This window comes from Trichosurus vulpecula, chromosome 5, assembly GCF_011100635.1.
Source record: "Trichosurus vulpecula isolate mTriVul1 chromosome 5, mTriVul1.pri, whole genome shotgun sequence".
Classification (NCBI taxonomy): domain Eukaryota; kingdom Metazoa; phylum Chordata; class Mammalia; order Diprotodontia; family Phalangeridae; genus Trichosurus; species Trichosurus vulpecula.
Genome location: NC_050577.1, coordinates 265,748,550 through 265,775,856, shown reverse-complemented (window position 1 = coordinate 265,775,856; position 27,307 = coordinate 265,748,550). Strand labels below are relative to the sequence as shown.

Below are 27,307 nucleotides of genomic sequence, written 5' to 3'. Positions count from 1 at the left end.
ACCCAATTTAAACTTCTGGTCTAGTGTGTTGTGAAGGGTGGCAGGATTGGCTTAAGATATCAATTCGTGATACAGAATAGTCAGGCTGTTGTCAGTTAGGGAGACAATGTTTCCTACAGCTTCCTCTGTGACTGTTGCTTTTTGTAGCTTTGAGAGTCTCTGGGTAGTTCACAGATTCTCTTTGTGCTGTGTTTGGTGGAGTTTGGGTGCAACATTCGTACAACTTCTGACTAAGATCACTCTCCAAAGCTCTTCTTTGCACTTTGGGAAACACTGAACTGTCTTATTTTCAGGTCTACAAAGCTTTCTTCCAACAGCCTTGTGAGATAGGGAATAAATAATAACTGAACTTTCTATAGCGCTTTAAAGTTTTCATAGCGATTTTTATATATTTTCTCAGCAGAGCTGCACAATAACACCATGACGTTGATATTAGCCCCGTTTGAAATATGAGGAAGGCTGGGCATAGTGGTGTCCTTGCTCCTGAGGAGAGTAAGGTTGGTGGATTGCTTGAGTTTGGGAGTTCTGAGCTGCAGTAAAGCACAAAGTCTAGCACCAATATGGTAGGCATTCTGAAGTGAAACACCACCAGGCTGCCTAAGGAGGGATGAACCTGCTTAGATTAAAAAAAAAAAACAAACCACTAGATTAAAACTTCCATACTGATCAATATTGTGATGAAATCCATGAGTGGCCATTATACTTCCTGCCCAGGCTTGCCCAGACCTTGTTACTACCACTATTATACAAAGGAAACAGATTGACACGTCAGGTGAGTTGCCCATAGTTAGCTCTCTGGCAAGTCTAAGGAGTAGGATTCAAATCTAAATTTCCTGATTCTAAGTTCAGGGTCCTTTCCACTGCACTCTCCATCATACTTGATTCATTTTGTAAAAGCTGCTTCAGAAGCAAAGATTTCTATCAGCATCCCACAAATCCTCTCCTTTCTTTCGTTTTTTTTTTTTTAGAGAGAGACAATCAAAGTTAAGTGAGTTGCTCAGGGTCACAAGCTAGTAAGTGTCAAATGTCTGAGGCCAGATTTGAACTCTGGTCCTCCTGACTCTGGGGACAGTGCTATATCCATGGTACTACCTAGCTGCTCTCCCTACCCCCAATTCTCTCAACCAACCCACCAATCAATCAACAAATCACCTATTAAAAGCATACTATGAGCCAGACATTGTGCTAGATGTTGGGGATACAAAGAGAAACCCAAAACAGTCTTTGCCCTCAAAGAGCTTACAACATTAGAGGCAGCTAGGTAGTACAAAGCTGGATTTGGAGTCAGGAAGGAGTTCGAATTCTGCTTCAGACCAGTGTGACCCTGGGAAAGTAATTTCACTTGTCTCAGCCTCGGTTTCCTCTGCTGTAAAATGAAGATAATTATAGCAGCTCCTTAACCGGGTTATTGTGAAGATCAAATGAGATGACGCATGTAAATTACTTTGTAAACTTTAAAGCACTACATAAATGTTAGTTATGTTATTATTGCATACATATGTAAGTATATGGCAAACATACACAAAATAAATATAAGATAATTTTGTCCTCCACTATACCTCAGGGCATCTAGGTGGCATAGTGGATAGAGTGCCAGGCCCAAAGTCAGGAAGACTCCTCTACCTTAGTTCTAATCCAGCCTCAAATTAGAACCTACGAAAGTCATGTGACCCTCTTTATCTGTAAAATGAGCTGGACAAGAAAACGGCAGTCATTCCAGTGTCTCTGCCCAGAAAACCTGAAAGGAAGTCATGACACAACTGAACAACAGAAAGAACATGGTGTAAACTGATGGGAGGGAGTGTGTATGGTGAGAAAAGCATCAGCAATGCTTTTTAAACTTCCTTTCCACCAGTGACCAGTGATTCATGGGCCCCTGAGCTCTGAGCCTAGGAAGCTCAGTCAGGATGGGACAGAATGAGGCAAGTCTAACTTTCACCACAAGAGGGGGATGTTGTTTGAAAACAACAACTAACCACCTTAGATGAAATTGTAAAGGCCAAGGGAGGAGAAAGATAACAGGGTGGTGATTTGCATTTTGCCCGGCTGAGAGTTCGAGAAGCTGTTAAGCAGTCTCTATCTGCCAGGTAAGACTTCATCTACACCTGTATGCTCAGATGTGTTGTGGAGAGTAGATTGGGGGAGAGGAGAGGACAAGGTATGGGTAAATGGCTGTGGTGAGTGATCTTTCTGATTTTTTAAAAATCCTCCGAGGGCAAGGCTCTCCAGCTGTACCAAGAATTTTGTTTGTGGTGAAAGAAAACATGAGTACCAGGATACACTTGCTGGAAGGCCATTAACATTTTTTTTCTCTTGCAGTTTTGATTGGTGGATTGGTTTTGCTATTCTTTTCCCACTGGCCCTTTCTCCCCCAGCAGTAAGGGTGTGGATAAGTCATATATGTTTCTTAGACGTCGCAAAATATCATCATGGCATGAAGGCCTCGAGAATTTATAACGTTGTTGGTGGGGGTCAGAGAGGAGGAAGGTTGACTTTATGGACAAGCTGAGTGAGGCTATGGCCTTTGAACTGTGATGACCAATTTCTTCTGCTTAAGGAGATTATTGTCACAACATAGCACCTGAAATTTTACTATGTTGAGAATGGAGAGCTATAGTATCACATGACTTTGAGTTAGAAGGTATTCTAGAGATCATCTAATCCAACCAATTTATTTTGCATTTCAGCAAACGAAGCACAGAGCTTGTGAAATATCTCCTCCATTGTTAACACTAGTGGTGAGTTGCAGAGTTGATCTTTGAACTGGGGTTCTTTAGGGCCAAAATGCATTGTTCTTTCTCCTTCTTGTCTTGAAATGTATAAACCCCTTTGAGATTGTAGGTGTTAAAACTTTCTCAACTAATACTTTAGTCTTTATGGGGATTAATTACTATTTAACTGAGAGCAAGATAAGTATCTGCTGGGGGTTAGAAAAATATTTATTTAGAAAGTCTGCCCTAATCTTTGACCTGAGCAAATAATGACTGTTCAGTTTGTGAAGTAATGAAAGGGAGAGAGTGAAGCATTGCTTGGAGAGATGGGAACTGAGGAATCAAGTAATGGGGAATTTTAGCATGGCAGAGCAGTCTAAAATCATCCTTTTCCTTGTGGATTCTTTATTTATGGCAATTAAGACTAGATGCCAGTCCTGGGGCAAGTTTTGGAAAATGAGAGAAAAAGGACCTTTCAAATTTGTTTCGCCAAACTCGGGCTGTCACTTTTAATTTCTTTTTTTTTTGTTTGCCACACACGGTTCTACATAATTTTGAGTTCCAGATTTTCTTGCCTCCCTCCCCACCTCCTCCCCAAGATGGCATGGAATCCCACATAACTTCCATGTTTAACTTGGCATTGAATTAATTTACACACTAGTCAAGTTGTGGAGAAGAATTATGAACAATGAAATGAATGCAGATCAAGGCACACTTCATGCTCGCCTTTTTCTCCCCACTTTTTTTTCCTCTCTTTTGTATTTGTTGTTGGGTTGTGTTCTTTTTTTTTTTTTTTTGGTTCTGTCACTTTTAATTTCAATGTCAAATCTCATTTTTGAATCTCACAACCATAGGCAAATCTCAGTGTACTTTCCTCTGGCAGGGATAGTGCTAGTATTGCTGGTGGTACAGACATATCTAAGAAGCAAGTATTTGACCAAACGGATCCTGTGATTCCTTTTCATTGCTTATGTTTCTGACCTCTGACATTCACATTTAAAGAGGGAGCAGCATAAAGGAGAAGCCCAGGAAAAGAAGAAAATTATTTATTAAAACAGGAATGCAGCCAGTAATACTTCTTTCTCTGAGTCTGGGTAATAGCTTTGTAAGATTTCTGTCTGCTGATATGAAGGTTGATCCCAATAAATACAACAAAAGGTGTCAGCTGCCACAAAACTGACTTTTTATCACTCAGTCCTTAAATGTATTTTGGAGTGAGATATTTTGGTAATGATAGTTCACATTCACATGTGTTTACAAAGCTTTCTTCTTTGAGAGAAAGGGCTAGGGTTTTTTTTTTTTCTATCTATAGTAGCTTGCCCATAATAAGCATTGAATAGATATTTGCTTAATTGAAATGTTTGAGGAAACTGAGGTTCTGAGAGGTTGTGATTAGTCTAGGGTGACACAGATACTATTTTGAAATTAGTATTATAATCTAGGCATATTGACTCTATGACCAGGTCTCAGACCTCACTCGTTGTGTGACCTTGGACAGGTCACCTAACTTCTCTTTGCCTCAGTTTTCTCCTCTGTGAAAGGAGGATAATAATACCATGTATCTGACAAGGTTGTTGTGAAGATCAAATGAGGTGATATTTGTAAAGCGCTTAGTCATTTAAATGCCCACCATTATTATTATTAGACTTTATTCCTTCTTGATTCTCTTGTCTCTTATGTGATGGAAACTTTTCTTTCAGATCTTGTGTCTAGAGTCTCTTGTCCCAATCTTGTCTGGTTTGGACGCTAAATAAACCTCTAAGTTTCTAGTCAGGGTAGAATCAGCTTGACAAGGCTGCAGTGGGTGTCAGGCCTCATGGAATCCATTTCCCCAGTCATGGTTCCATATATAAGAGCCTCACGATTGCAGTAGGCACTTCTTTCTCTGGGTTCCCAATGGCCCACAAGAACTTTGGAGTTGCCTCCCTTACTTTAGTCTCAATGACTATAATCCCATTAAGGTGCTGTCCTTGTCTTCTGGTTCCCTGCCGTATGTGGCCTCTGAAGACTCTTTCACTGAAAATCAGGGCTCTCACCATGATCTTCCAGTCACCACTTTCTTCAGTGTCTTGGTGATCTCAGTGACTTTGGTGCCTGGAATCTCTTTTAACTGCTGAACCATTCTTTCTCTCTTTTTTTTTTTGAGGGGAGAAGGCAGGGCAATTGGGGTTAAGTGACTTGCCCAAGGTCACACAGCTAGTGTGTCAAGTGTCTGAGGCCGGATTTGAACTCAGGTCCTCCTGAGTCCAGGGATGGTACTCTACTCATGGAGCCACCTAGCTGCCCCCTGAACCATTCTTTCTATCCTCAATGATTCACCTAAAGCAAAGACACTTACAAAAATGAGGGCAGCCTGGTGGGGCAGTGGATAGAGCAGTGAGCTTGGAATCAGGAAGATTCATCTTTATGAATTCAAATATTGCCTCAGATGCTTACTACTTGTGTAACTGTGAGCGAGCCACTTAATCCTGTTTGCCCTAGTGCTTTTTTTTGTGAAATGAGCTGGAGAAGGAAGCAGCAAATCACTCCAGTATCTTTGCCAAGAAAACCCAAAATGTGGACATGGAGAGTCAGACAGGACTCAATAACTGAGGCTCTGCCCTCTAAGTGGAGTTTCGTCTTTTCCATCTCTTCCCTCAGCCTGAGCCTCTTCTTTCCCAGAGGTCAGATGGCCACAAACCACTAAGAGTAGGCTACCATTGTTCCTTTCCTTGGGTGTGCTACCTGGTGAAACTCCCACCCAGACTTATTCTTCTTCCTCTCCTCAAATAGGGGCCTCTGAAGCTGAGGCAGCTTGTTTGTATAGTGGATAGAATGCTAGACCTTGAATCTGAGTCCCAATCTTGCCTCAGACACTTCCTAGCTATTGTAGTCATGGAAAAGTCTCTTATTTATTCTCAATTTCCTCGTCTGCAAAATGGGGATAAAAATAGCTACCTTACCTTCCAGGGTTGTGGTGAGGCTCCAATGAGATAATAATTGTCAAGTGCTTAGAATAATCCCTTGCACATAAAAAATGCTCCAGAAATATTAGCTATTATTATTGTTAAGATAGGATAATAACAGCATCTACCTCATAGGTTGTTGGGAGGATCAAATGAGATAGTATTTACAAAGTGCTTATTGTAATGCGTGGCACATAGTAGGTTCTATATAAATGCTAGCTCTTATTACTTAAAAATTGTTATTGAATCCTATTATCATTTGACTAAAATGTACTTTAAAATTTCATATTGACAAAGCTGATTTTTAACGAGCAGAGTTTATTTAAACTACCAAAGACATATCTGAAAACATTTGTCCTTTTTAAATTCACTCTGCCTACATTTTTGACTTTTTTTCAGGAAAAAGAATTCAGCAATCTGCTTTTCCCCTATATGGTTTCAGAATTTCTTTCTCTTCTCAGGACTTTATCTGGCCTTTAAGGGGCTTCAAGCTGTGTTGAGTCAAGGTTACTCTTACCCTCCTAAGGGCAGTAGCAGACGTTCTCTTTCTTCCACACAGGCCTGTCTCTGCACAGCTCCAAGTATGGAGCCTCATGTATACCTAGCATTTTGGTTTTAGCTTCTTCCCTACTCTCCCAAATCCTGACAAAAGTCTCTGGTGCTCCCCAACTATGTCCAGATCTCACCTCATGTCTGAGGAGGTAGCCCTGGTCCTGGTCTCACCACCTTGGCTCTTCTCTAACAGGAACATTCTAGGTTTAGGGGTTTCTTCCTCTGACTAGATGACTAGCACCAAGCCTTCCAAGAGATCACGTTGGTGATAATCCTAAATGAGAAAAAGGAGGAGTTCTGTAAGATTTTAAAAAATCTTTCTTTCCTCTGGTGCTCTTTATTATTCCTGTGGTAGGTGAGGTTCATGCTGCAGTTGGCTAGAAAATTTCACATTTCTGTCTTTATTGTTGTTATTAATACACTTTTTAATATAGTAACTTTTTCTGAAGGGCTTTTGTATTTCTTGAAAAATTCATATTTCTGCTCTTCAATGTTTAAGAATCTGTGTAGAGGTGGTCCTGGTCAATTTACATATAGGTTTCCCACTTTAGTACCCTAAATACATCTTTTTATTCTCCCTAAATATATCTTTAAATTTTTCTTGAGAGGTGGGTTAGTTAGTGGATCAATTGCTATAAGGAGCATGGTCTGCCTTCTTTTTTTTTTAAATTAGATTTTTTAGTTTTAGTTTACAACACTTAGTTTCACATGTTCTTGAGTTTCAAATTTTCTTCCCTTTCCTCTGTTTCCCTCCCTCCTAAGACAGCATGCAGTCCAATATAGATTCTACGTAAACCTAACCATTAAACTTATTTACACAATAATCAAGTTGTAAAGAAAATTTATGACCAATGGAATGAATCATGGGAGAGAAGAAACAAAACCAAAAAAAAAAAAAAGAGAAAATAAAGAGAGTAAATAGTTTTCCTCAATCTGCATTCAGATTCCACAGTTCTTTCTCTGGAAGTAGATAGTTTTTTCCATCATGAGTCCTTTGGAGCTGTCTTTGAGCCTTGTGTTGCTGAGGAGAGGGAAGTCTATCAAAGTAAGTTGTCATAGCATCAATATGTCTGTGGCTGTGTATAATGTTCTCCTAGTTCTGCTCCTCTCACTCAGCATCAAATCATGTAGTTCTTTCCAGGTTATTATGAAGTCCATATCTTCCCCATTTCTTATAGCACAATGGTATTCCATTCCATTCATATACCACAACTTGTTCAGCCATTCACCAAATGATGGGCATTTCCTTATTTCCAGTTCTTTGCCACCACAAAAAGAGCAGGTATAAATATTTTTGTACATACAGGTCCAAAGCTTTGCCACTTGTGTGATCTCTTTGGGATATAGCCACAGGGGTGGTTTTGCTTGGGTAAAAGGGCATACACATTTTTATAGCTCTCTGGGCATCGTTCCAAATTGCTCTCCAAAAAAGCTGGATCTGTTCACAACCCCACCAACAATGTATTAATGTTCCAATTTTGCCACATTCTCTCCAGCATTTATCATTTTCCTGTTTTGTCATGTTAGCCAATCTGACAGGAGAGATGTGGTACCTCAGAGTTGTTTTGATTTGCATTTCTCTAATCAATAGTGACTTAGAGCATTGTATTCATATGCCTATAGAGAGCTTTAATTTCTTCCTCTGAAAACTGCCTGTTCATATCCTTTGACCATTTCTAAATTAGGGAATGACTTATATTCCTATAAATTCAGCTCAGTTCCCTGTGTATTTTAGATGTGAGGCCTTTATCAGAGACATTGGTTGTAACATGGTCTGCCTTCTTTGTGCTTATTCCAGCCTTACCTCTGGGCCCTTAGGAATCTGTGGATTGATCTGCTCCAGGAATTCCTTGTCAGTGAATTGTAGGGACTCCATATGCAAATTAGAACTATTTCTAGGTTCTTTTACTTGTAAAAATGAAGTCTCAACAAATCTTAGCCTCTGAGAACATCAGGTGCTTAGAAGGGACTTTGTTTCTGTATGCTCTGGTTTTTAAATGCACATTTTCCAGCATAATAATAACTAATAATAATAGTAACATTTCTATAGTGCTTGGAAGTTTGTAAAGCCCTTTTCAAAACATCATCTCATTTGCTCTTCATAACAAATGTGGGAGGTAGTTGCTAGCTATTATTACTGCAGTTTTATAGTTGAAGAAATCGAGGCAAGCTAGATGACCGGTTTCTGGAAATGGAGCTAAGGAAGATTTCAGAGGGCAGGTTTGAACCCTTGTCTTCCTTGTTGTAAATCTCTAAACTCCACTCCATGTAATACCAGTGAGAGGGATTCAGGCTATCTCTTTATCTGTTGGGGGAAGGTGGGGTTTGGTCGTCATGTAGGATGGGATGTAGATGAACCCCTCCCAGACAACAGAAGAGGGAAGGAGAGGGAGACCAGAAAAGAATAAAACAATATGCATGTGTCTGCTTGAAGTTTGAGATCAGGATAAGTAGGGATGGCATGGCATGAGTATGGTGTGCAGTGAAACATTCTTGGCATTTCAGTGACAGAAGTTTCTAATGAATGACTGCCAAGCATTTTTATGGTTGGTTGGTTGTTGTCCCATATTCTTGAAGAGGACCAAAATGACATCACTATGTTAGAATCAAGTTAGAACCAAGTGTCCAATCAGACCAATAGGAGCTTGGAATGTTCTACCACAAGTTAGGCACAAATAATCCACATGAACATTGGTGTGGATTTTCTAAATTTATGCATCTAGTGTTTCTTTTGAGCTACTTGAATTCTGCTTTGCTCATAGAGCACAGCACCTTCTCTAATGAGGGCATGCCATGCTGGGCAGCCTTGTGCCAGTGTCTCCAATGTCATGCAATCAATTCAAAAGTTCACTAAGCATTGAGGAAATGACCCCATCAACATGGCACTAGAATCATGGAAACTTCCAGTGGGCAGTGACCTCAGTCATATAGTCCAATGCCTTAAAGTGGCTTCAGAGAGCTGGGTTCAAGTTTCTCTCTGACATATACTGGCTATGTGACCCTAGGTAAATCACTTAACCTCTAAATGACTTAGTCAAGTCCAGAGTAGGTCCTGCCTTGGTAAAGGTAGCTCTCTTTGCTAGGAGTTCTCTACTAATGAAATCACAGGTCTGGTAGAAAAGAAAACTATTAGGGACAAAAAATGCCTTGTGAAGGCTTGAAAGAGAGCAGAGCAATTAACATTTTTTTTATTCTTTATTTATAGTGAAAGACCAATTGCTTCCATGTGGCTTTACGTGGCCTGCCTCATTGGCCTGTATTATTTGTTTCGCTGGTACCGGGAGAGGCAGGTGGTGAGTAACCTTAGAGACAAATATGTCTTTATCACTGGCTGCGACTCTGGATTTGGGAACCTGCTGGCTAAGCAGCTGGACCTTCGAGGCCTGAGAGTGCTAGCGGCCTGTCTGACAGAGAAAGGGGCTGAGCAGCTGAGGCGTGAGACTTCAGACAGGGTAGAGACAGTGATCCTGGATGTGACCAAGACTGAGAGCATCACTGCAGCGGCCCAGTGGGTGAAGGAGCGTGTGGGAAATAAAGGTATGAATGAAAGAGAGACACTATAATATTTTTCTTAAATCCTTTAGCATGAAGAAGGGATATGTGGGGTTTGAAAGTTTAATTTCATTATTTAGGAGAACAGGTATGGCCTTTTGTGTTGTTTACACTTGCTGAACAGTTTACCTTGGAAAATGAGCACTGGGGATTTGGGGGTATTGTTTCCATCTTGGGATTGGAGGATTTAGAGGCATAATCTTTTTTTAAAAAAAGTAATTCATTAATTTGTTTTTAGTTTTCAGCATTCACTTCCACAAGAGCTTCCCTCCCCAAGACAGTGTACAATCTGATATAGGCTCTACTTACACATTCATATTAAACATATTTTCACATTAGTCATGATATAAAGGAAAGTTAGAACTAATTTGAGGAACCACAAGAAAGAAAGAAGAAACAAAACAAAATAACAGAAGAAAAGGAGACAAAATAGTATGCTTCAATTTGCATTCAGACTCCAAAGTTCTTGTTCTGGATGTGGATAGCATTTTCCATTGTGAGTCTTTTGGAGTTGTTTTAGATTCTGGTATTGCTGAGAAGAGCTAATATCCAAGCCAGTCATTGGACAATGTGGCCGTTACTGTGTACAATGATTGAGGAACAGGGCAACCAGAATACATGCCATCTTGGATTGGGGGGGAGGGTAGAAATGGGGAGATAATTTGTAATTCAAACTCTTGTGAAAATCAATGCTGAAAATTAAAAATATTAAATAAATATATATTACAAAAATAAAAATAAAAAGGAGAAAAAAAAAGAAACTGCCAATGGAAATAGGCTACTCACTTGTAACTTATAGTCTTTTAGAGTTGCTTAGAACTGAGAGGTTGAGTAACTTATTCAATCAATAAATCAATCAACCTTATGACGTCCCTAGTATGTGCTAGCCACTATGTTAAGTGCTGTGGATCCAAAAAGAGACAAAATACAGTCCCTGCCCTCAAGAAGCTAATAATCTAACGATTATAGGGATAATGTTCATGATCATACAACTAACATATATAAGAGGCAAAGCCCAAACTGAGACCTTCCTGACTGCATGGGTCTCTCTACTATACTTTATTGCCTCTCATTAAATTGATTAGGGTTGGAATATATTAGAGTCTATAACTGAGGTTAGTTTAGGTGTGCTCTAACATCCATTTCTAATGCTACATTTTAAGACACTTTTGATCTTGATTTATATCTTGGTAGGACTCTGGGGCCTCGTGAATAATGCAGGAGCTGTCTTTCCAGATGTTTGTACTGAGTTGATGACCAAAGAGAACCTTATGAAGACAATGAATATAAACCTGTTTGGAGTAATTGAGGTGACAATGAGCATGCTGCAAATGGTGAAGCGAGCCAGGGGGAGGATTGTCAATGTCTCTAGCATCATGGGGAGAGTTGCTTTCTGTTCAGTAGCCTACTGCTGTTCCAAGCATGGAGTGGAAGCTTTTTCAGATTGTCTGCGGTAACTATCATTATACTGTATCCATCCAAACATCCAACCATCCATCTATCCATTCATCCATCCATCCATCCATCCATCCTGGGGAGAGGGAATGGAATCAGGGAGACAATTTCAATTCTCCAAGTAAATGAGTCCCTGAACTAGGACAGCTGCCACTTGAGTGAAGTGAAAGCTATAGATTTGAAAGATCTTGTCAAGGTAGAATTGATAAGACTTGGCACCTGATTGGATATGAGGAGAGGGTGAGAGTGAGGAGTTGAGGATGTCTTCAGGATAGGGATCTGGGGTGACTAGAAGGATTGTGGTGCCCTCAACAGAAATAGAGAGATTACAAAGAGGAGAAGATTTAGGAAGAATGATAATGAATTTTGTTTTGGATATATTGAGTTTGAGAGACATACAGGATATCCCATCCCTCTGGAGAAGTCCAGTGTGTTCAGTTGATGACATGGACCTGGAGTTCAGTCAAATCAACAAGCATTTATTCATCACCTATTATGTGCCAGGAAGAGAAACTAGGAGTGGATATATAGATGTGACTGTCAACTGCAAAGAGAATATGGTTGAACCTACATTAGTAAGAGAGAGAATAGAGAGAAGGAAGAGGACCTACAACAGAACCCAGGAGAACATCAATACAAAGGGGGTAAGATGTGTGTGATGATGCAGTGGAGACTGTGAAGTGGCCAGAATGAGGTCTCAATCCAGGAGAGAGCAGTGTCATAAAAACCCAGGGAAGAGCAAGTGTCTAGAAGTAAGTGCTGGTAATAGTACCCAATACCAGAGATATGTCAAGTAGAATAAAGACTGAAAAAAAGGACGTTGGATTTGTCAATTAAGAAAGTTTTGGGAAGAACAGTTACAATCGAGTGATGAGGCTGGAGATGCGATGCCAAGGATTTAGGAAGTGAATAAGTGGTGAGAAAGTGGAGGTAATGAGTGTAGATGGATTTTTCTATAAGTTTCATTTTAAAAGGGGGGCAGGATATAGGACAATAACTTTAGGGCATAGTAAGATCAAATGAAATTAAAAGATACTTGCTCCATGGAAGAAAGGCTATGGCAAATGTGAGCAGCATACTAAAAAGCATAGAGAGACATCATTTGGCAACAAAGATCTGTATAGTCAAAGCTGTTGTTTTCCCAGGAGCAAGTATGGCTTTGAAAGTTGGACTCTAAGGAAAGCAGAGTGCCGCAGAATTGATACATTCAAATTTTGGTTCTGGAAAAGACTTTTGAAAGTCCCTTGGACAGCAAGGAGATGAAATCAGTCAATATGTGAAGAAATTAATTCAGATATTCACCAGAGGGTCAAATGCTGAAGCTGAAGCTTAAATACTTTGGCCGTATAATGAGAAGCTAGGACTCATTGGAAAAGATGCTGATTTGGGGAAAGATTGAAGGCAAAAGGAGAAGGGGATGGCAGAGGATGAGATGGATAGATAGTACCATGGAAACAATGAACACGAGCTTGGACAGACTGCAAGAGAAAGTGGGGGATAGAAGGGCCTGGCATGCTATGATCCAGGGGTCATGAAGAGTCGAACACTGCTGCACAACCTAACAACAATAAGGTCAAATGCAATGATTTTTAAGGATGAGGAAGACAGATTGCATTGCATTTTTGTAGGCACAAGGGAAGGAGCCATTGGATAAGGAGAAACTGAAAATTAAGGAAAAAGAGGGAATGATCAAAAAGGCATAATCCTAGTAGAGATGGGATGAAGGGTAGAAGTAGAGGAGTGATCATTAGCATGAGAAGGTCTACATCTTCCCCTAAGAATGAGGATTCCAAGCATAGTTGTATTTGCCCTTGGGGGTTGTGGTCAGATTGAAGCATTGTATACCTTAAATGGATACATATATGGTCATATTTCTGCCATCAAGTATTCCACCAACAGGGCTCTCTATCTCCTGGCTCTGGGTGTTTTCTCTGGCTGTCCCCCATGCTTGGGATTCTCTCTCCTTATCTCTGTCTCTTGGCTGCCCAGGAGTAAATTCCAGCAAGAATCCTACCTTCTACAGGATCAGGATGCCTTTCCAGATTCCTCTTAATTCTAGTGCCTTCCCCCTGTTGATTATTCCCTGTATACAGCTCGTACACAGTTGTTTGCATGTTGTCTGCCCCTCTAAAGTGTGAGTTTCTTGAAGGCAGGGACTCTCTTTTGGCTCTTCTTGTATCCTAGCACAGTGCCTGGATCATTGTTGTTGTTTTAGTCATTCAGTTGTGTCTAACTGTACTCATGGAGAAATCCACGGGGTTTTGTTGGCAAAGATACTAGAGGGGTTTGCCATTTTTTCTGCCAACTTTGAAATGAGTTACTGAGGCAAATAGGGGTTAAGTGACTTGTCCAGGGTCACACAGTTAGCAAACTTTTGAGGTAGGATTAGAACTCAGATCTTCCTGAGTCCAGGCCTGGTGCTTTATCCACTGCACCACCTAGTTTTCCACCTAGAACATAGTAGGCATTTAATAAATGCTCAGTTAGTAGACTGACATTATTCAAGAGAGGGACTGAGAATCATTCCAAAAGTTGACACATTCCTTTGTTTCCTTAAGGTGATATTCTTTTAAGTCAGAGGGATGAAAATAATAATAGTACATATAGATTTTTAAAGTTTATAAATCTCTTTTTTCCTTCATGACTTCCTCTGTCTTCCCCTTTCTCTCTCTCTTTCTTTCCCTCCTTCCTTCTCTCTCTTTCTTCCCCAGTTCACTCCTGCCTTCCTTCCTTCTTTCCTTCCTTCCCTCCCTCCCTCCTTCCTTCCCTGATTCTTTCCTTCCTTCCCTGCTTCCTTCCCTCCTTCCCCCCTTCCTTCTTTCCTTCCTTCCTTTCCTCCTTCCTGCCTTCCCTTCCTCCTTCCTTCCTTTCTTCCCTCCTTCCTGCCTTTGCTTCCTTCTTCCTTCCTTCCTTCCTTTCTTCCTTCCTTCCTTCCTTCCTTCCTTCCTTCCTTCCTTCCTTCCTTCCTTCCTTCCTTCCTTCCTTCCTTCCTTCCCTCTTTCCTTCCATCCTTCCCTCCTTCCTTCCTTGCTTCCTTCTTTCCTTCCTTCTTTCCTTCCCTGCTTCCTTCCTTCCTTGCTTCTTTCCTTCCTTCCTTCCTTGCTTCTGTGTGAGAAAATAAGATGGGAAGACTTAGCAGGGAGTATATTTGTATGAATATATAACTATATCTATTCATATCTATACTTAGAAATGTTTAATAATCAAGAAATAGGGAAATAGGGAAGTGGAAGAATTCTGAGGCTGTGAGAGCCTGATTGCTCAGCCTCTGGGAAGGTTTCTTTTCTTTTTTTTTTTTTTTGGTTTTTGGCAGGGCAATTGGGGTTAAGTGACTTGCCCAAGGTCACACAGCTACTACATGTGTCAAGTGTCTGAGGCCACATTTGAACTCAGGTCCTCTTGACTCCAGGGCCGGTACTCTACTGACTGCACCACCTAGCTGCCCCTTTTTTTTTTTACCCTGAAACTTTTTATTCTTTCTTCCGGTTCTGGTTTAAAATTTGCTCAGTAAGAATATGGTCACTGTGACCTGCTTTCCTTTACTGTGAGAGTACTGTAGAAGAATGGAGAGGGTCTCCCCCTCCCCTTATCTTATTCTCCTTCTTTAGATTTATAGACGTCACCTCAGTTGTAATTATTACCTAAGGGAATGGGAATTGGAATTTCTGTGCCTTGATTTCCCAGTTCTTTGTCTAGTTTTTTTGTGGTCAGAATGTAAGCTCACCTCCCAGCCAATTGTGAGAGGAATCAGAAGTGGGTGGGAATTCTCTTGTGTTAGGTGTAATTCTTGGTGCTTTGCACCTTGTATGGGCCTCCTTTGCTTGATCTGTTCTGGCAGAGGATGCCCTATTCTTGCGAGAATTGAATTGAATAAAATTTTATCTCTGCTCTTACCCTGTGATGGCTCCTTATTAAAAATTCACTTTTTTTAATTTGCGAGGGTTTTTCACCCCCCCCTTCCTTCCTTCCTTCCTTCCTTCCTTCTTCTCTTCCTTTCTTCCTTCCCTCCCTCCCTCCTTCCTTCCTTTCTTCCCCTCTGATTTCATCTGTCTAAGAAGCTCCCAATGTAGATCTCCCCCTCCCAATGCAGATTTACCATTTCTAGTCTTACAGAGTTGCCTGAGAGCAATCAGGGCTCAAGTGACTTTCTCATGGGACACCTAGCCAGTAAGTGTGGGAGGTAGAATTTGGACCGAGGTCTTCCTGACTCTAAGGGCAGTTCTCTATTCACTAGGCCATGCTGCCTTGCCTACAGAAGGTGCTTAACAAATATTTTTAAGTGAATTAATCAATACTAAGAGGCTTGTGGGGGGAGCTTGTACATAGTTGTAGGCCTGTTGTCTCTCCCATTATACTGTGAATTTCTTGAGTGAAGGAACTCTCTTTTGCCTCTTTTTGTATCCCCAGTGCCTAGCACAGTACCTGAAGAATAGTGGGCACTTAGTTGTGGTTGTGAAGAGGACTATGACATCAGGGAGATGATGACATGACTTGCAGTTGACTTTGGTTTGAGTGAGGGAGGGCTGTGCCAAGTCACCAGCCTTACTTTCTCCTCCAGAGCCATCTGGGTCCAGTGGCCACATATTCATCGGGATGACTGGAGATGGCCCAGGATTCAATGGGAGACCCTGGCTCTTTCAGGCTAAGGCCTTTTTTGGTTTTCACTTTGAGTGTGGCAACACGCATTCAGTGAATGACAGGCCTCTTTAAGACATGAGTCAAGGGATGGCCCTTTTAATAAAAAAGAAATCTAACTGGGAGGGGAAGACCCTCAGGGTTGCTGGCCAAAAGAGAAACAGGTACTCTTGACATTCACTTAGATCCAGGAGGGCCCAAAAAATAACCATTAAGTGGTCCTTGGGCAGGGACCTGTTGTTGTCCAATCCATGAGATCCAGAGTGAATTGAGTTTGAGGCGTGGTCTTTGTGAAAGAAATCTGGCCAATGAACCTCAAGTTAACCAGGTAGCTTTTGGCAGAACACCCTCAGGTAAGGGGAGGAGAGAGGAAGGAAGAGGAGAGAAGGGGAAGGGAGGGGAAGAGTTGCCCTAGTGGAACTGGTCAGCTGGGGACCCATTCTTTTAATTAAAGGGGCTATCCCTTGAATCACTCTTAAAGAGGCCTATTCACTGAATGGGTGTTACTTCACTCAAAGTGAGAACTTGAAGAGACCTTAGCTTAAAAGGGCCAAGGTTTCCCATTCCAGGTATCCTGATCTATGTCTGGCCACTGAACCCAGATGGCCCTGGTGCAGAAAGTGAGGCTAGTGACCTTGTACAGCCCTCCCTCCCTCAAATCAAAGTCAATTGCAATGTCATCATTTCCCTGACATCAGGGACAAACCATAACCTGTGAGGCGCTTAATAAATGCTCGGTCAATAGACTGACATTTAAATTTTCCAAGCATTATTCAGAAGAAGTGAGTACTCATGGGAGTATTATTAGCCTCATTTTGCAGATGCGGAAGCAAGTTTTCAAAGAAGTTAAAAGACTTTACCAGGGGCCACTTAACTAGCTGCTAAGTCTCAGAGCAGGGACTTGACCAAAGTTGTCATAGTTAATCTACAGCCTGCAGGGATCTGTTTCTGCTTGAGTTTGACACAGCTGGACTAGATAACTTCTCATATCCCCTCCAGCTCTACAGCAGTGATTTCATGAGAGATTTCACAAGTTCTTGAATAATTTGTATTTTCTTTCTATGAACATTAAATTTGAGGGGGTGTTTAAAGTATTGTGTTAACTTGGGTGGATCTGTTTCAGGCTTGACGTTCAGCCATTTGGGGTGAAAGTCTGCGTGGTTGAGCCAGGCTATTTCAAAACGAACCTTACCAATGTTCAGAAGCTCCAAGAGTGTTCAGAAAATTCTTGGAATAAAGGCCCAGTGGAAGTCAAAGAAAGCTATGGACAAGAATTCTTTGAGAAACGTAAGTTTCTCTGTTTTGATTGAGATGGTGTGTTATGTGAGGGGGAAAATAAAAGGATGAATTTTGGCATTTATAAAATGTCTTTGAGTGGGGTTTTTCATTGGGAAATATATGCTTGTTTAGACTTTAGGATTATATGAATAGTGATATCTTGAATAACAGATCCTCTGAGAACAAGTCTTTCAATAGTACTACTCATAACTCTTACTTAGTAATAAATAAATAAATATTCTTTTTACAGCTTGTCCAAATTTTATTTCCCACTTTCTCTCTTCTACCCTTATTCCACACTACCCTTTCCCTTTTTATCTTTTTTCCCTTTTTTTCTTTTATTATTATTATTTTTTATTTAATATATTTAGTTTTAAGCATTGATTTTCAGAAAGAGTTTGAATTGCAAATTTTCTCCCCATTTCTACCCTCCCCCAACTCCAAGATGGCATATATTCTGGTTGCCCTGTTCCCTAGTCAGCCCTCCCTTCTGTCACCCCACTCCCCTCCAATCCCCTCCAATCCCCTTTTCCCTTTCTTTCTTGTAGAGCAAGATAAATTTCTACACCCCATTGCCTATATATCTTATCTTCTAGTTGCATGCCAATAACTTTTTTTTTGTTTTTGAACATCTGTTTTTAAAACTTTGAGTTCCAAATTCTCTCCCCTCTTCCCTTCCCACCCACCTTCCCTAAGAAGTCAAGCAGTTCAACATAGGCCACATGTGTATCATTATGTATAACCCTTCCACAATACTCATGTTGTGAAAGACTCACTATATTTTGCTCCTTCCTAACCTATCCCCCTTTATTAAATTTTCTCCCTTTACCCTGTCCCCTTTCGAAAGTGTTTGTTTTTGATTACGTCCACCCCCATCTTCCCTCTGGTCTATCATCCCCCCTTTTTTATCTTCTTCCTCCTTTTTTCCTGTGGGGTAAGTTACCCAATTGAGTATGTATGGTATTCCCTCCTCAGGTGAAATCTGATGAGAGCAAAACTCACTCATTCCCCCTCACCTGACTTCTCTTCCCTTCCTACAGAACTGCTTTTTCTTGCCACTTTTATGTGAGATAATTTAACCCATTCTATCACTCCCTATCTCCTTCTCTCACTATATTCCTCTCTCATCCCTTAATTTGATTTTATTTCTTTTAGATAGCTTCCCTTCATACCACACCCTGTGCCCTTTCTCTCTCTCTCTCTATATATACACATACATATATACTTACATACACACTCACATATACATATATATGTAAGTATATGTATATAAGTATGTAAGTATAAACATATATATATATATGTATATGAATATTCCCTTCAACTACCCTAATACGGAGGTCTCATGAATCATACACATCATCTTTCCATGTAGGAATGTAAACAAAACAGTTCAACGTTAGTAAGTCCCTTGCAATTTCTTTTTCTTGATTACCTTTTCATGCTTCTCTTGATTCTTGTGTTTGAAAGTCAAATTTTCTATTCAACTCTGGTCTTTTCACTGAGAAAGCTTGAAAGTCCTCTATTTTATTGAAAGTCCACATTTTGCCTTGGAGCATGATACTCCGTTTTGCTGGGTAAGTGATTCTTGGTTTTAATCCTAGCTCCATTGACCTCTGGAATAACGTATTTTGAGCCCTTCAATCTCTTAATGTAAAAGCTGCTAGATCTTGGGTTATTCTGACTGTGTTTCCACGATACTCAAATTGTTTCTTTCTGGCTGCTTGCAGTATTTTCTCCTTGATCTGGGAGCTCTGGAATTTAGCGACAATATTCCTTGGAGAATTCTTTTTGGGATCTATTTGAGGAGTTGATCGGTGGATTCTTTCCATTTCTATTTTGCCCTGTGGCTCTAGAATATCAGGGCAGTTCTCCTTGATGATTTCTTGAAAGATGATATCTAGGCTGTATTTTTGATCATGGCTTTCAGGTAGTCCAATAATTTTTAAATTATCTCTCCTGGATCTATTTTCCAGGTCAGTGGTTTTTCCAATGAGATATTTTACATTGTCTTCCATTTTTTTCATTGCTTTGATTCTGTTTGATAATATCTTGATTTCTCATCAAGTCACTAGCTTCCACTTGCTCCAATCTCATTTTTAAGGTAGTATTTTCTTCAGTGGTCTTTTGGACCTCCTTTTCTATTTGGCTAATTCTGCCTTTCAAGGCATCCTTCTCCTCCTTGGCTTTTTTGGAGCTTTTTTGCCATTTGAGTTAGTCTATTTTTTAAGGTGTTGTTTTCTTCAGTGTATTTTTCAGTATTTTTTTGGGTCTCCTTTAGCAAGTCATTGACTTGTTTTTCATGGTTTTCTCACATCCTTCTCATTCCTCTTCCCAATTTTTCCTCTACTTCTCTAACTTGCTTTTCCAAATCCTTTTTGAGCTCTTCGATGGCCTGAGACCAGTTCATGTTTTTCTTGGAGGCTTTTGTTGTAGGCTCTATGACTTTGTTGACTTCTTCTGGCTGTATGTTTTGGTCTTCTTTGTCACCAAAGAAGGATTCCAGAGTCTGAGGCTGAATCTGGGTGCGTTTTCGCTGCCTGGCCATATTCCCAACCAACTAACTTGACCCTTGAGTTTTTCAGCGGGGTATGACTGCTTGTAGACTAAAGAGTTCTATGTTCCACGTTTGGGGGGGGAGGTGCCAGCTCTGCCACACCAGCACTCCTCCTTCCCCAAGAACCCCCAACCTGGACTGGGGTTAGATCTTCAGCAGGCTGTGCATTCCTGCTCTGATCCGCCACTTAATTCCTCCCACCAGGTGGGCCTGGGTCCGGAAGCAACTGCAGCTGTACTTCTGTAGCTGGCCCACCTCCACTGCTCCCAGTTGCGGTAGCTGAACTGGGAACTCCTTACACTCCCGCAGCTTTTCCCACAAACCTTCTCTGTTGTCCTTGGTGTCTGTGGGTTGAGAAGTCTGGTAACTGCTGCAGCTCACTGATTCAGGGCGCTAGGGCATGCTCCACCTGGCTCCTGGTCTGGTTGGTCCGCGCTGCTCATGCTAGGCTCTGCTCTGCTCTGCTCCGCTCCCAGCTCTGTGGGGGATAGACCTTACCCAGAGACCATCCAGGCTGTCCTGGGCTGGAGCCCTGTTTCCCTCTGTTCTTTTGTGGGTTCTGCAGTTCTAGAATTAGTTCAGAACCATTTTTATAGGTTTTTGGAGGGACTCTGTGGGGAGCTCACGCTAGTCCCTGCTTTTCAGCCGCCATCTTGGCTCTGCCCCCCCTTTTTATGTTTTAAAAAGAGAATGTTATTATTTTTTCACAATTACATGTAAAAACAGTTTTAATATTCTTTAAAAAAATACTGTAGCTCTGAATTCCCTCCTTCACCTCTCCCTTTCTTGAGAAGGCAAGCACTTTGATATAAATTATACATGTGCAGTCACATAAAACATAATTCCATATTAGCCACGTGGCAAAAGAGAATACAGATTAAAAAAAGAAAAAACCCAAGAAAAATAAAGTAAAAAAAGTATGCATCAGTCTGCATTCAGACTCTATCAATTCTTTCTCTGGAGATAAAAAATATTTTATTTTTAATTTATGGAGTAGAAGAACGTTTCTATAATATAGTATAATAAAAAAGAGGAAACTGCAAATCCACTGCGCCCAATGTGCTATTCCTTCTTACTGTACAATAAAGTTAACATGTAAATTTCTTTTTCTCCTTTTTTTTCCCCTTGCACCCTGGAGATGGTCACCATTAGGTTGGGTTTGTCCTTCATCTTTGAAGAGGACCATGACATCAAGGAAATAATGACATGACTTTTAGTTGACTTTGATTTGAGTGAGGGAGGGCAAGGTCACTAGCCTCATTTTCTCCTCCAGAGCCATCCTGGTCCAGTGGCCTGATATTCATCAGGATGACTGGCAATGGCCCAGGATGCAATGGGAGATTGTGGTCCTTTTAGGTTAATGCCTTTTCAGGTTCTCCCTTTGAGTGAGGTGTTGCCTATTCAGAGAATAGGCCTTTTTAAGAAGTTAGTCAAGGGATGGCCCCTTTAATTAAAAAAAACAACCTGGGAGGTGAAGATCGTCAGGGTTATATATGTAAAATTATTCTATGTGTACTTGCATTTATCAGTTCTTTCTCTGGATGCAGATAGTGTCTTTCTTCATATGTCCTTTATTTTTAATTTGCGTATTTATAATAGTCAAAATGACTTAGTTGCTCAAAGTTGTTCTTAAAACAATATTGTTTTTACTATACACGATGTTCTCTTGGTTCTGCTCACTTTGCTCTTCACCATTTCCTATCTTTCTACGCCTTTCTAATATCATTGAGCTCATTAATTCTTATAGCGTTTTCATCCTAAGTCCTTCAGAATTGTCTTGTGTCATTGTATTGCTGAGAATAGCTAAATCATTCACAGTTGGTCCTTGTATAATATTGTTGTTCCTATGTTATAATGATCTCCTGGCTCTTCTCACTTCACTTTGTGTCAATTCTCAGGTTTTTCTGAAACCATCTAATACAACTTTAAAGGCTTTAGGATCATGGTTTTAGAGTTCATCTAGGCTGACGCCCTCATTTTAGAAGTGAGAAACCTGAGGTCCAATGAGTATGTTTCCACATACTCTCACAGGCAGTTGAGAAACAGATGAGGGACTCGAATCCAGCTCCACAGAACAGCATCCCAACATACTTTCCCTTGATCTACTTCAAACCTTTGTTGACATCATGGTTTGCAAAGACTACATACATTCTCATTTGATCTTCTCGACAATGTCAGTACTAGGGTATTACTGTCCCTTTTATATACATGGAGGAATGGATGGTCACTGGGTGAGGTTGATGGAGCATGGAGCTGGGAGCGCAGGGGAGCGGAGCCCAGTGTGGGCCACGCCTGGACCAACCAGACCTGGAGCCAGGCAGAACAGGCCCTAGCGCCCTGAATCAGTGAGCTGTGGCATTTACCAGACTTTTCAACCCACAAACACCAAAGACAAGAGAGAAGGTTAGTGGGAAAAGCTGCGGGGGACAGAGTGGAAGGAGTTTGAGGTTCGGCCACTGCCCCAGGGCTGTGGAGGTGGTGCAGCTACAGAACTACAGCTACAGTTGCTTCCAGCCCCAGGCCCACCTGGAGGGAGGAATTAAGTGGTGGATCAGAGCAGGTGTGCAGAGCCTGCTTGAGATCTGAGTCAAATTCCCAGCATAGACTTATAGCATTTAAAGTTGGGTGGGTCCCATTTAGGCCAACTCTTTCATTTTACAGATGAGGCAATTGAGACCCCCAAGAAGTTAAGTGACTTATCCAGGGCCACACAGGCAGCAGTGATGAGACTTGAAGCCAGGTTCCTTGATCAAAGATCTAATGTTCTGGGGCTGAGCAAAGATGGCAGCTGGAAAGCAGGGACTTGTGTGAGCTCCCCACCATGTCCCTCCAAAAACCTATAAAAATGGCTCTGAACAAATTCTAGAACTGCAGAACCCACAAAATAGCAGAGGGAAACAGGGATCCAGCCCAGCACAACCTGGATGGTCACTGAATGAGGTCTATCGCACATGGAGCAGAGGAGAGTGGAGCCCAGTGTGGGAAGCGGCAGGACCAACCAGACCAGGAGCCAGGTGGAACAGACCCTAGCGCCCTGAATCAGTGAGCTGTGGCATTTACCAGACTTCTCAACCCACAAACACCAAAGACAAGACAGAAGGTTAGTGGGAAAAGCTGCGGGGGACAGAGTGCAAGGAGTTTGTGGTTTGGCCAGCACCCTGGGAGAAGCGGGGGTGGTGCAGCTAGAGAACTACAACTGCAGTTGCTTCTGGCCCCAGGCCCACCTTGAGGGAGGAATTAAGTGGCAGATCAGAGCAGGAATGCAGAGCCTGCTTAAGATTTGAGTCAGGTCCAGTTTGGCAGTTCTTGCGGAAGGAGAAGTGCTTGTGTGGCAGAGCTGGCTGTATAGAAATAGCTCTGAAATCAATGGCACATCCCCTCAAGCTTGGGACAAAGTACTCTTTACTGCTGAAAAACTCAAGGGTCAAGTAAGCTGGCTGGGAACATGGCCAGGCAGAAAAAGCGCACTCAGATTCAGTCTCAGACTTTGGAATCTTTCTTTGGTGACAAAGGAGACCTAAACATACAGCCAGGAGAAGTCAACAAAGTCAAACAGCCTACATCAAAAACCTCCAAGAAAAACATGAACTGGTCTCAGGCCATGGAAGAGCTCAAAAAGGATTTGGAAAAGCAAGTTAGAGAAGTAGAGGAAAAATTGATAAGAGAAATGAGAATGACGCAACAAAACCATGAAAAACTAGTCAATGAATTGCTAATGGAGACCCCCAAAAATACTGAAAGAAATATCGAAGAAAACAACACCTTAAAAAATAGCCTAACTCAAATGGCAAAAGAGCTCCAAAAAGTCAATGAGGAGAAGAATGCCTTGAAAGGCAGAATTAGCCAAATGGAAAAGGAGGTGCAAAAGACCACTGAAGAAAATACTACCTTAAAAATGAGATTGGAGCAAGTGGAAGCTAGTGACTTTATGAGAAATCAAGATATTATCAAACAGAACCAAAGGAATGAAAAAATGGAAGACAATGTGAAATATCTCATTGGAAAAACCACTGACCTGGAAAATAGATCCAGGAGAGATAATTTAAAAATTATTGGACTACCTGAAAGCCATGATCAAAAAAACAGCCTAGATATCATCTTTCAAGAAATCATCAAGGAGAACTGCCCTGATATTCTAGAGCCAGAGGGTAAAATAGAAATTAAAAGAATCCACAGATTGCCTCCTCAAAAAGATCCCCCCCAAAAAACTCCTAGGAACATTGTCACTAAATTCAAGAGCTCCCAGGTCAAGGAGAAAATACTGCAAGCAGCCAGAAAGAAACAATTTGAGTATTGTGGAAAAATAATCAGGATAATACCCGATCTAGCAGCTTCCACCTCAAGGGACCGAAGAGCTTAGAATACTATATTCCGGAGGTCAATGGAGCTAGGATTAAAACCAAGAATCACCTACCCAGCAAAACTGAGTATCATGCTCCAAGGCAAAATATGGATTTTCAACAAAATGGAGGACTTTCAAGGTTTCTCAGTGAAAAGACCAGAACTGAATAGAAAATTTGACTTTCAAACACAAGAATCAAGAGAAGCATGAAAAGGTAAACAAGAAAGATAAGTCATAAGGGACTTGCTAAAGTTGCACTGTTTTGTTTATATTCCTACATGGAAAGATGATGTGTATGATTCATGAGACCTCAGTATCATAGTAGCTGAAAGGAATATGCATGTATATGTATATATTTATATATGTATATATGTGTATATGTATATATATACATATGTGTGTGTCTATGTTTGCATACGTGTATATATATATATGTATATGTATAGACAGAGGACACAGGGTGAGTTGAATGTGAAGGGATGATATTTAAAAAAAATCAAATTAAGGGATAAGAGAGGAATATATTGAGAGAGCGAAAAAGGGAGAGATAGAATGGGGTAAATTATCTCACATAAAAATGTCAAGAAAAAGCAGTTCTGTAGGAAGGGGAGAAGGGGTAGGTGAGGAAGAATGAGTAAATCTTGCTCTCGTTGGATTTGACCTGAGGAGGGAATACCATGCACACTCAATTGGGTATCTTACACCACAGGAAAGAAGGAGGAAGAAGATAAAAAAGGGGGGACGATAGAGGGGAGGGCAGACAGGGGGAGGAGGTAATCAAAAACAAACACTTTCAAAAAGGAACAGGGTCAAGGGAGAAAATTCAATAAAGGGGGATAGGTTAGAAAGGAGCAAAACATAGTAAATCTTTCACAACGTGAGTATTGTGGATGGATTTTACATAATGATACGCATGTGGCCTATGTTGAATTGCTTGCCTTCTTAAGGAGGGTGGGTGGGGAGAGAAGAGGGGAGGGAATTTGGAACTCAAAGTTTTAAAAACAGACATTCAAAAACAACAAAAAAAAGTTTTTGCATGGAACTAGGAAATAAGATATGCAGGCAATGGGGCGTAGATGTTTATCTTGCCCTACAAGAGAAGAAGGGAAAGGGGGATGGGAGGGGAGTGGGGTGACAGAAGGTAGGGCTGACTGGGGAACGGGGCAACCAGAATATACGCCATCTTGGAGTGGGCGGGAGGGTAGAAATGGAGAGGAAATTTGTAATTCAAACTCTTGTGAAAATCAATGCTGAAAACTAAATATATTAAATAAGTAAAATAAAATAAAAAGAAGATCTAATGTTCTTCTCATTGCATCATACCACCTCTCCTAACTTCCTTTTGTGCTATTCTCTAACGTACCAGGGATTTGGTATGATTTGGTACATTTCCCACTCTACAAGTTTTCAGTTCAGTTCATTAGAGTTTTTGTTTTGTTTATTTTTTCCCTCTGGTAACATATGTCTGATTTGAAAGTCAATAAGGAAGTGTTAATTTTGTTAGGATACTTAGGGTATTGTTATTTATAATTGAAAGTTAGGTTATACAGTAGAAAGAATTCTGGACTTAGAGTTTGCAAGACTTGAGTTTACATTGTCTCTCAGACTCCTACTAGCTGTGTGGCTATGGCAGGTCACCTTAGCCTACCAATGTCATTTTCCTCCTCTCTAAAATGGGAATAATGATACCATGTACCTTACAGGGTTGTTTGAGAATTAAACAAGATATGTGCAAAATACATTGTCCACCTTAGAATGCATTGTATAAATGCTAGATATTATTACTATAACTGGAAGGTATCTTATTGATCATTGTTTTTACTTATAAAGGCAAAGTTGTCCATGTTTCAAGGTTTGAGTTTCAGTCATTTTGAAGAAGTGGAATCAGTTTTCTTTGAATGCTGAAAGAATGGTGTAATTTTCCATAGATTTGTCCACAGACACAAATCGTCTGGATTTGTATGAGCCTTCCATTGCTTCCATTTGGATTTCTGTAAACTCGTGCCATTGGATTTTAGACTGAAAAAGTGAGGCACAAAAAAGCTAACCACTTTTTCCTTTGTGCTTACAGTTCTCATCCGTAACAAAAACTCACTGCAAAAGTGTAGTACGAATTTGCACCTGGTAACTGACTGTATGGAACATGCGCTGACATCGCATTACCCTCGCTATCGCTATTCAGCTGGCTGGGATGCTCAGTTCTTCTTTATTCCCTTGTCCTATTTGCCCACAGTACTGTCAGATTATGTATGGTCTGCAAATAATCCAAAACCTGCACATGCTGTCTAAAGATGGATTGGAAAGCTGACTTGTGAAGAAGGAACTGAACGCTATGGAATTTGATGATGGTGTTTGTATAGGTTTTTAAAAGAAATTTACTCTTTGTAAGATTTGGTTCCCATCCTAATCCTTTGTGAAGGAGCTGGTAAATGCCTCATTTATCTGGAATCACTAGGGAATAAGGCATTCCACATGAGTCAATTTTCCAGAAAACGAAGACTTTCCCTTTTATTCACCAAAACCACAAAAATGATTTAAAAGTAAAAATCTTCTCAAAATGTAGGGTCCATTTATCTGCTTTAGTGAACACATTATACTGAGTCAGGCAGATCCACATTCAAATCCAGTCCCATTCACTATCCTAGTTCAAATCCAGTTTCATTCTCTTACTAGTGAACCCAAGGAAAATTACAACCTTTGTCTGTCTACCTTGGTTTTCCTATCTGTAAAAGGGGAATATTAATAACACCTACTTCCAAGGACTTTTGTGAAGATCAAATGAGAGAATGTTTTTAAAGTACTTCGCAAACCTTAAAAGTGCTTTATAAATGCTCTTATGAAAATAATCATCATTATCGTCTTTTGTTGAACATGATCCTTTTCTTAATGACTGATTATAATGTAAGACAAATGGAAAATTTTAGTTACCAGCTAATAAAAGTTGTTAAATCAGTAACCCTGATTTTATAGATAATTCTGAGTCAATTCTTCGCCAGGATTAGGGCCAAAGCCTGTATTTTGCCTCTTCTGTAGAATAAAATGCATGGGTTTCTGAGAGATTCTTTTTCTTTACTTACAGTTTTGAATCTATGTTCTGTTGTTTGAGGTTGCTAGAAACCTTACTAAATGGATTAATGGGGTGTTTGGTTAGAAAACCTACTTAATGCTGAAATGGTTGTTCATTGTTAAACATAATGACCAATACTGTGAAATATTGGGAGCAAATAAACTTTCTTGTTGATTTTATGTATCATGTATTGATTCACTATCAGGCTCAAGA

At 40.6% G+C, this 27,307-nt stretch overlaps 1 protein-coding gene across 5 annotated transcripts; it reads left to right on the top strand.

Annotated features, from left to right (window-relative positions):
* The first annotated feature begins 1,990 nt into the window (after nt 1–1,990).
* Nucleotides 1,991–27,273, top strand: LOC118850653 (17-beta-hydroxysteroid dehydrogenase type 6-like). Of its 5 annotated transcripts, none has more exons than XM_036760218.1 (6): nt 1,991–2,087; nt 2,688–2,738; nt 9,414–9,745; nt 10,997–11,213; nt 16,974–17,137; nt 26,099–27,273. In XM_036760218.1, exons 3-6 carry the CDS (start codon nt 9,433–9,435, stop codon nt 26,314–26,316), a joined length of 912 nt encoding a protein of 303 aa, XP_036616113.1. In that variant the 5' UTR covers nt 1,991–2,087; nt 2,688–2,738; nt 9,414–9,432; the 3' UTR covers nt 26,317–27,273. The 5 variants fall into 5 exon arrangements, with proteins under 5 accessions (XP_036616113.1, XP_036616109.1, XP_036616112.1 ...); XM_036760214.1 differs by having other exon boundaries at nt 10,955–11,213; XM_036760215.1 differs by lacking the exon at nt 1,991–2,087 and adding an exon at nt 2,140–2,158 and having other exon boundaries at nt 10,955–11,213.
* The last annotated feature ends 34 nt before the right edge of the window (nt 27,274–27,307 follow it).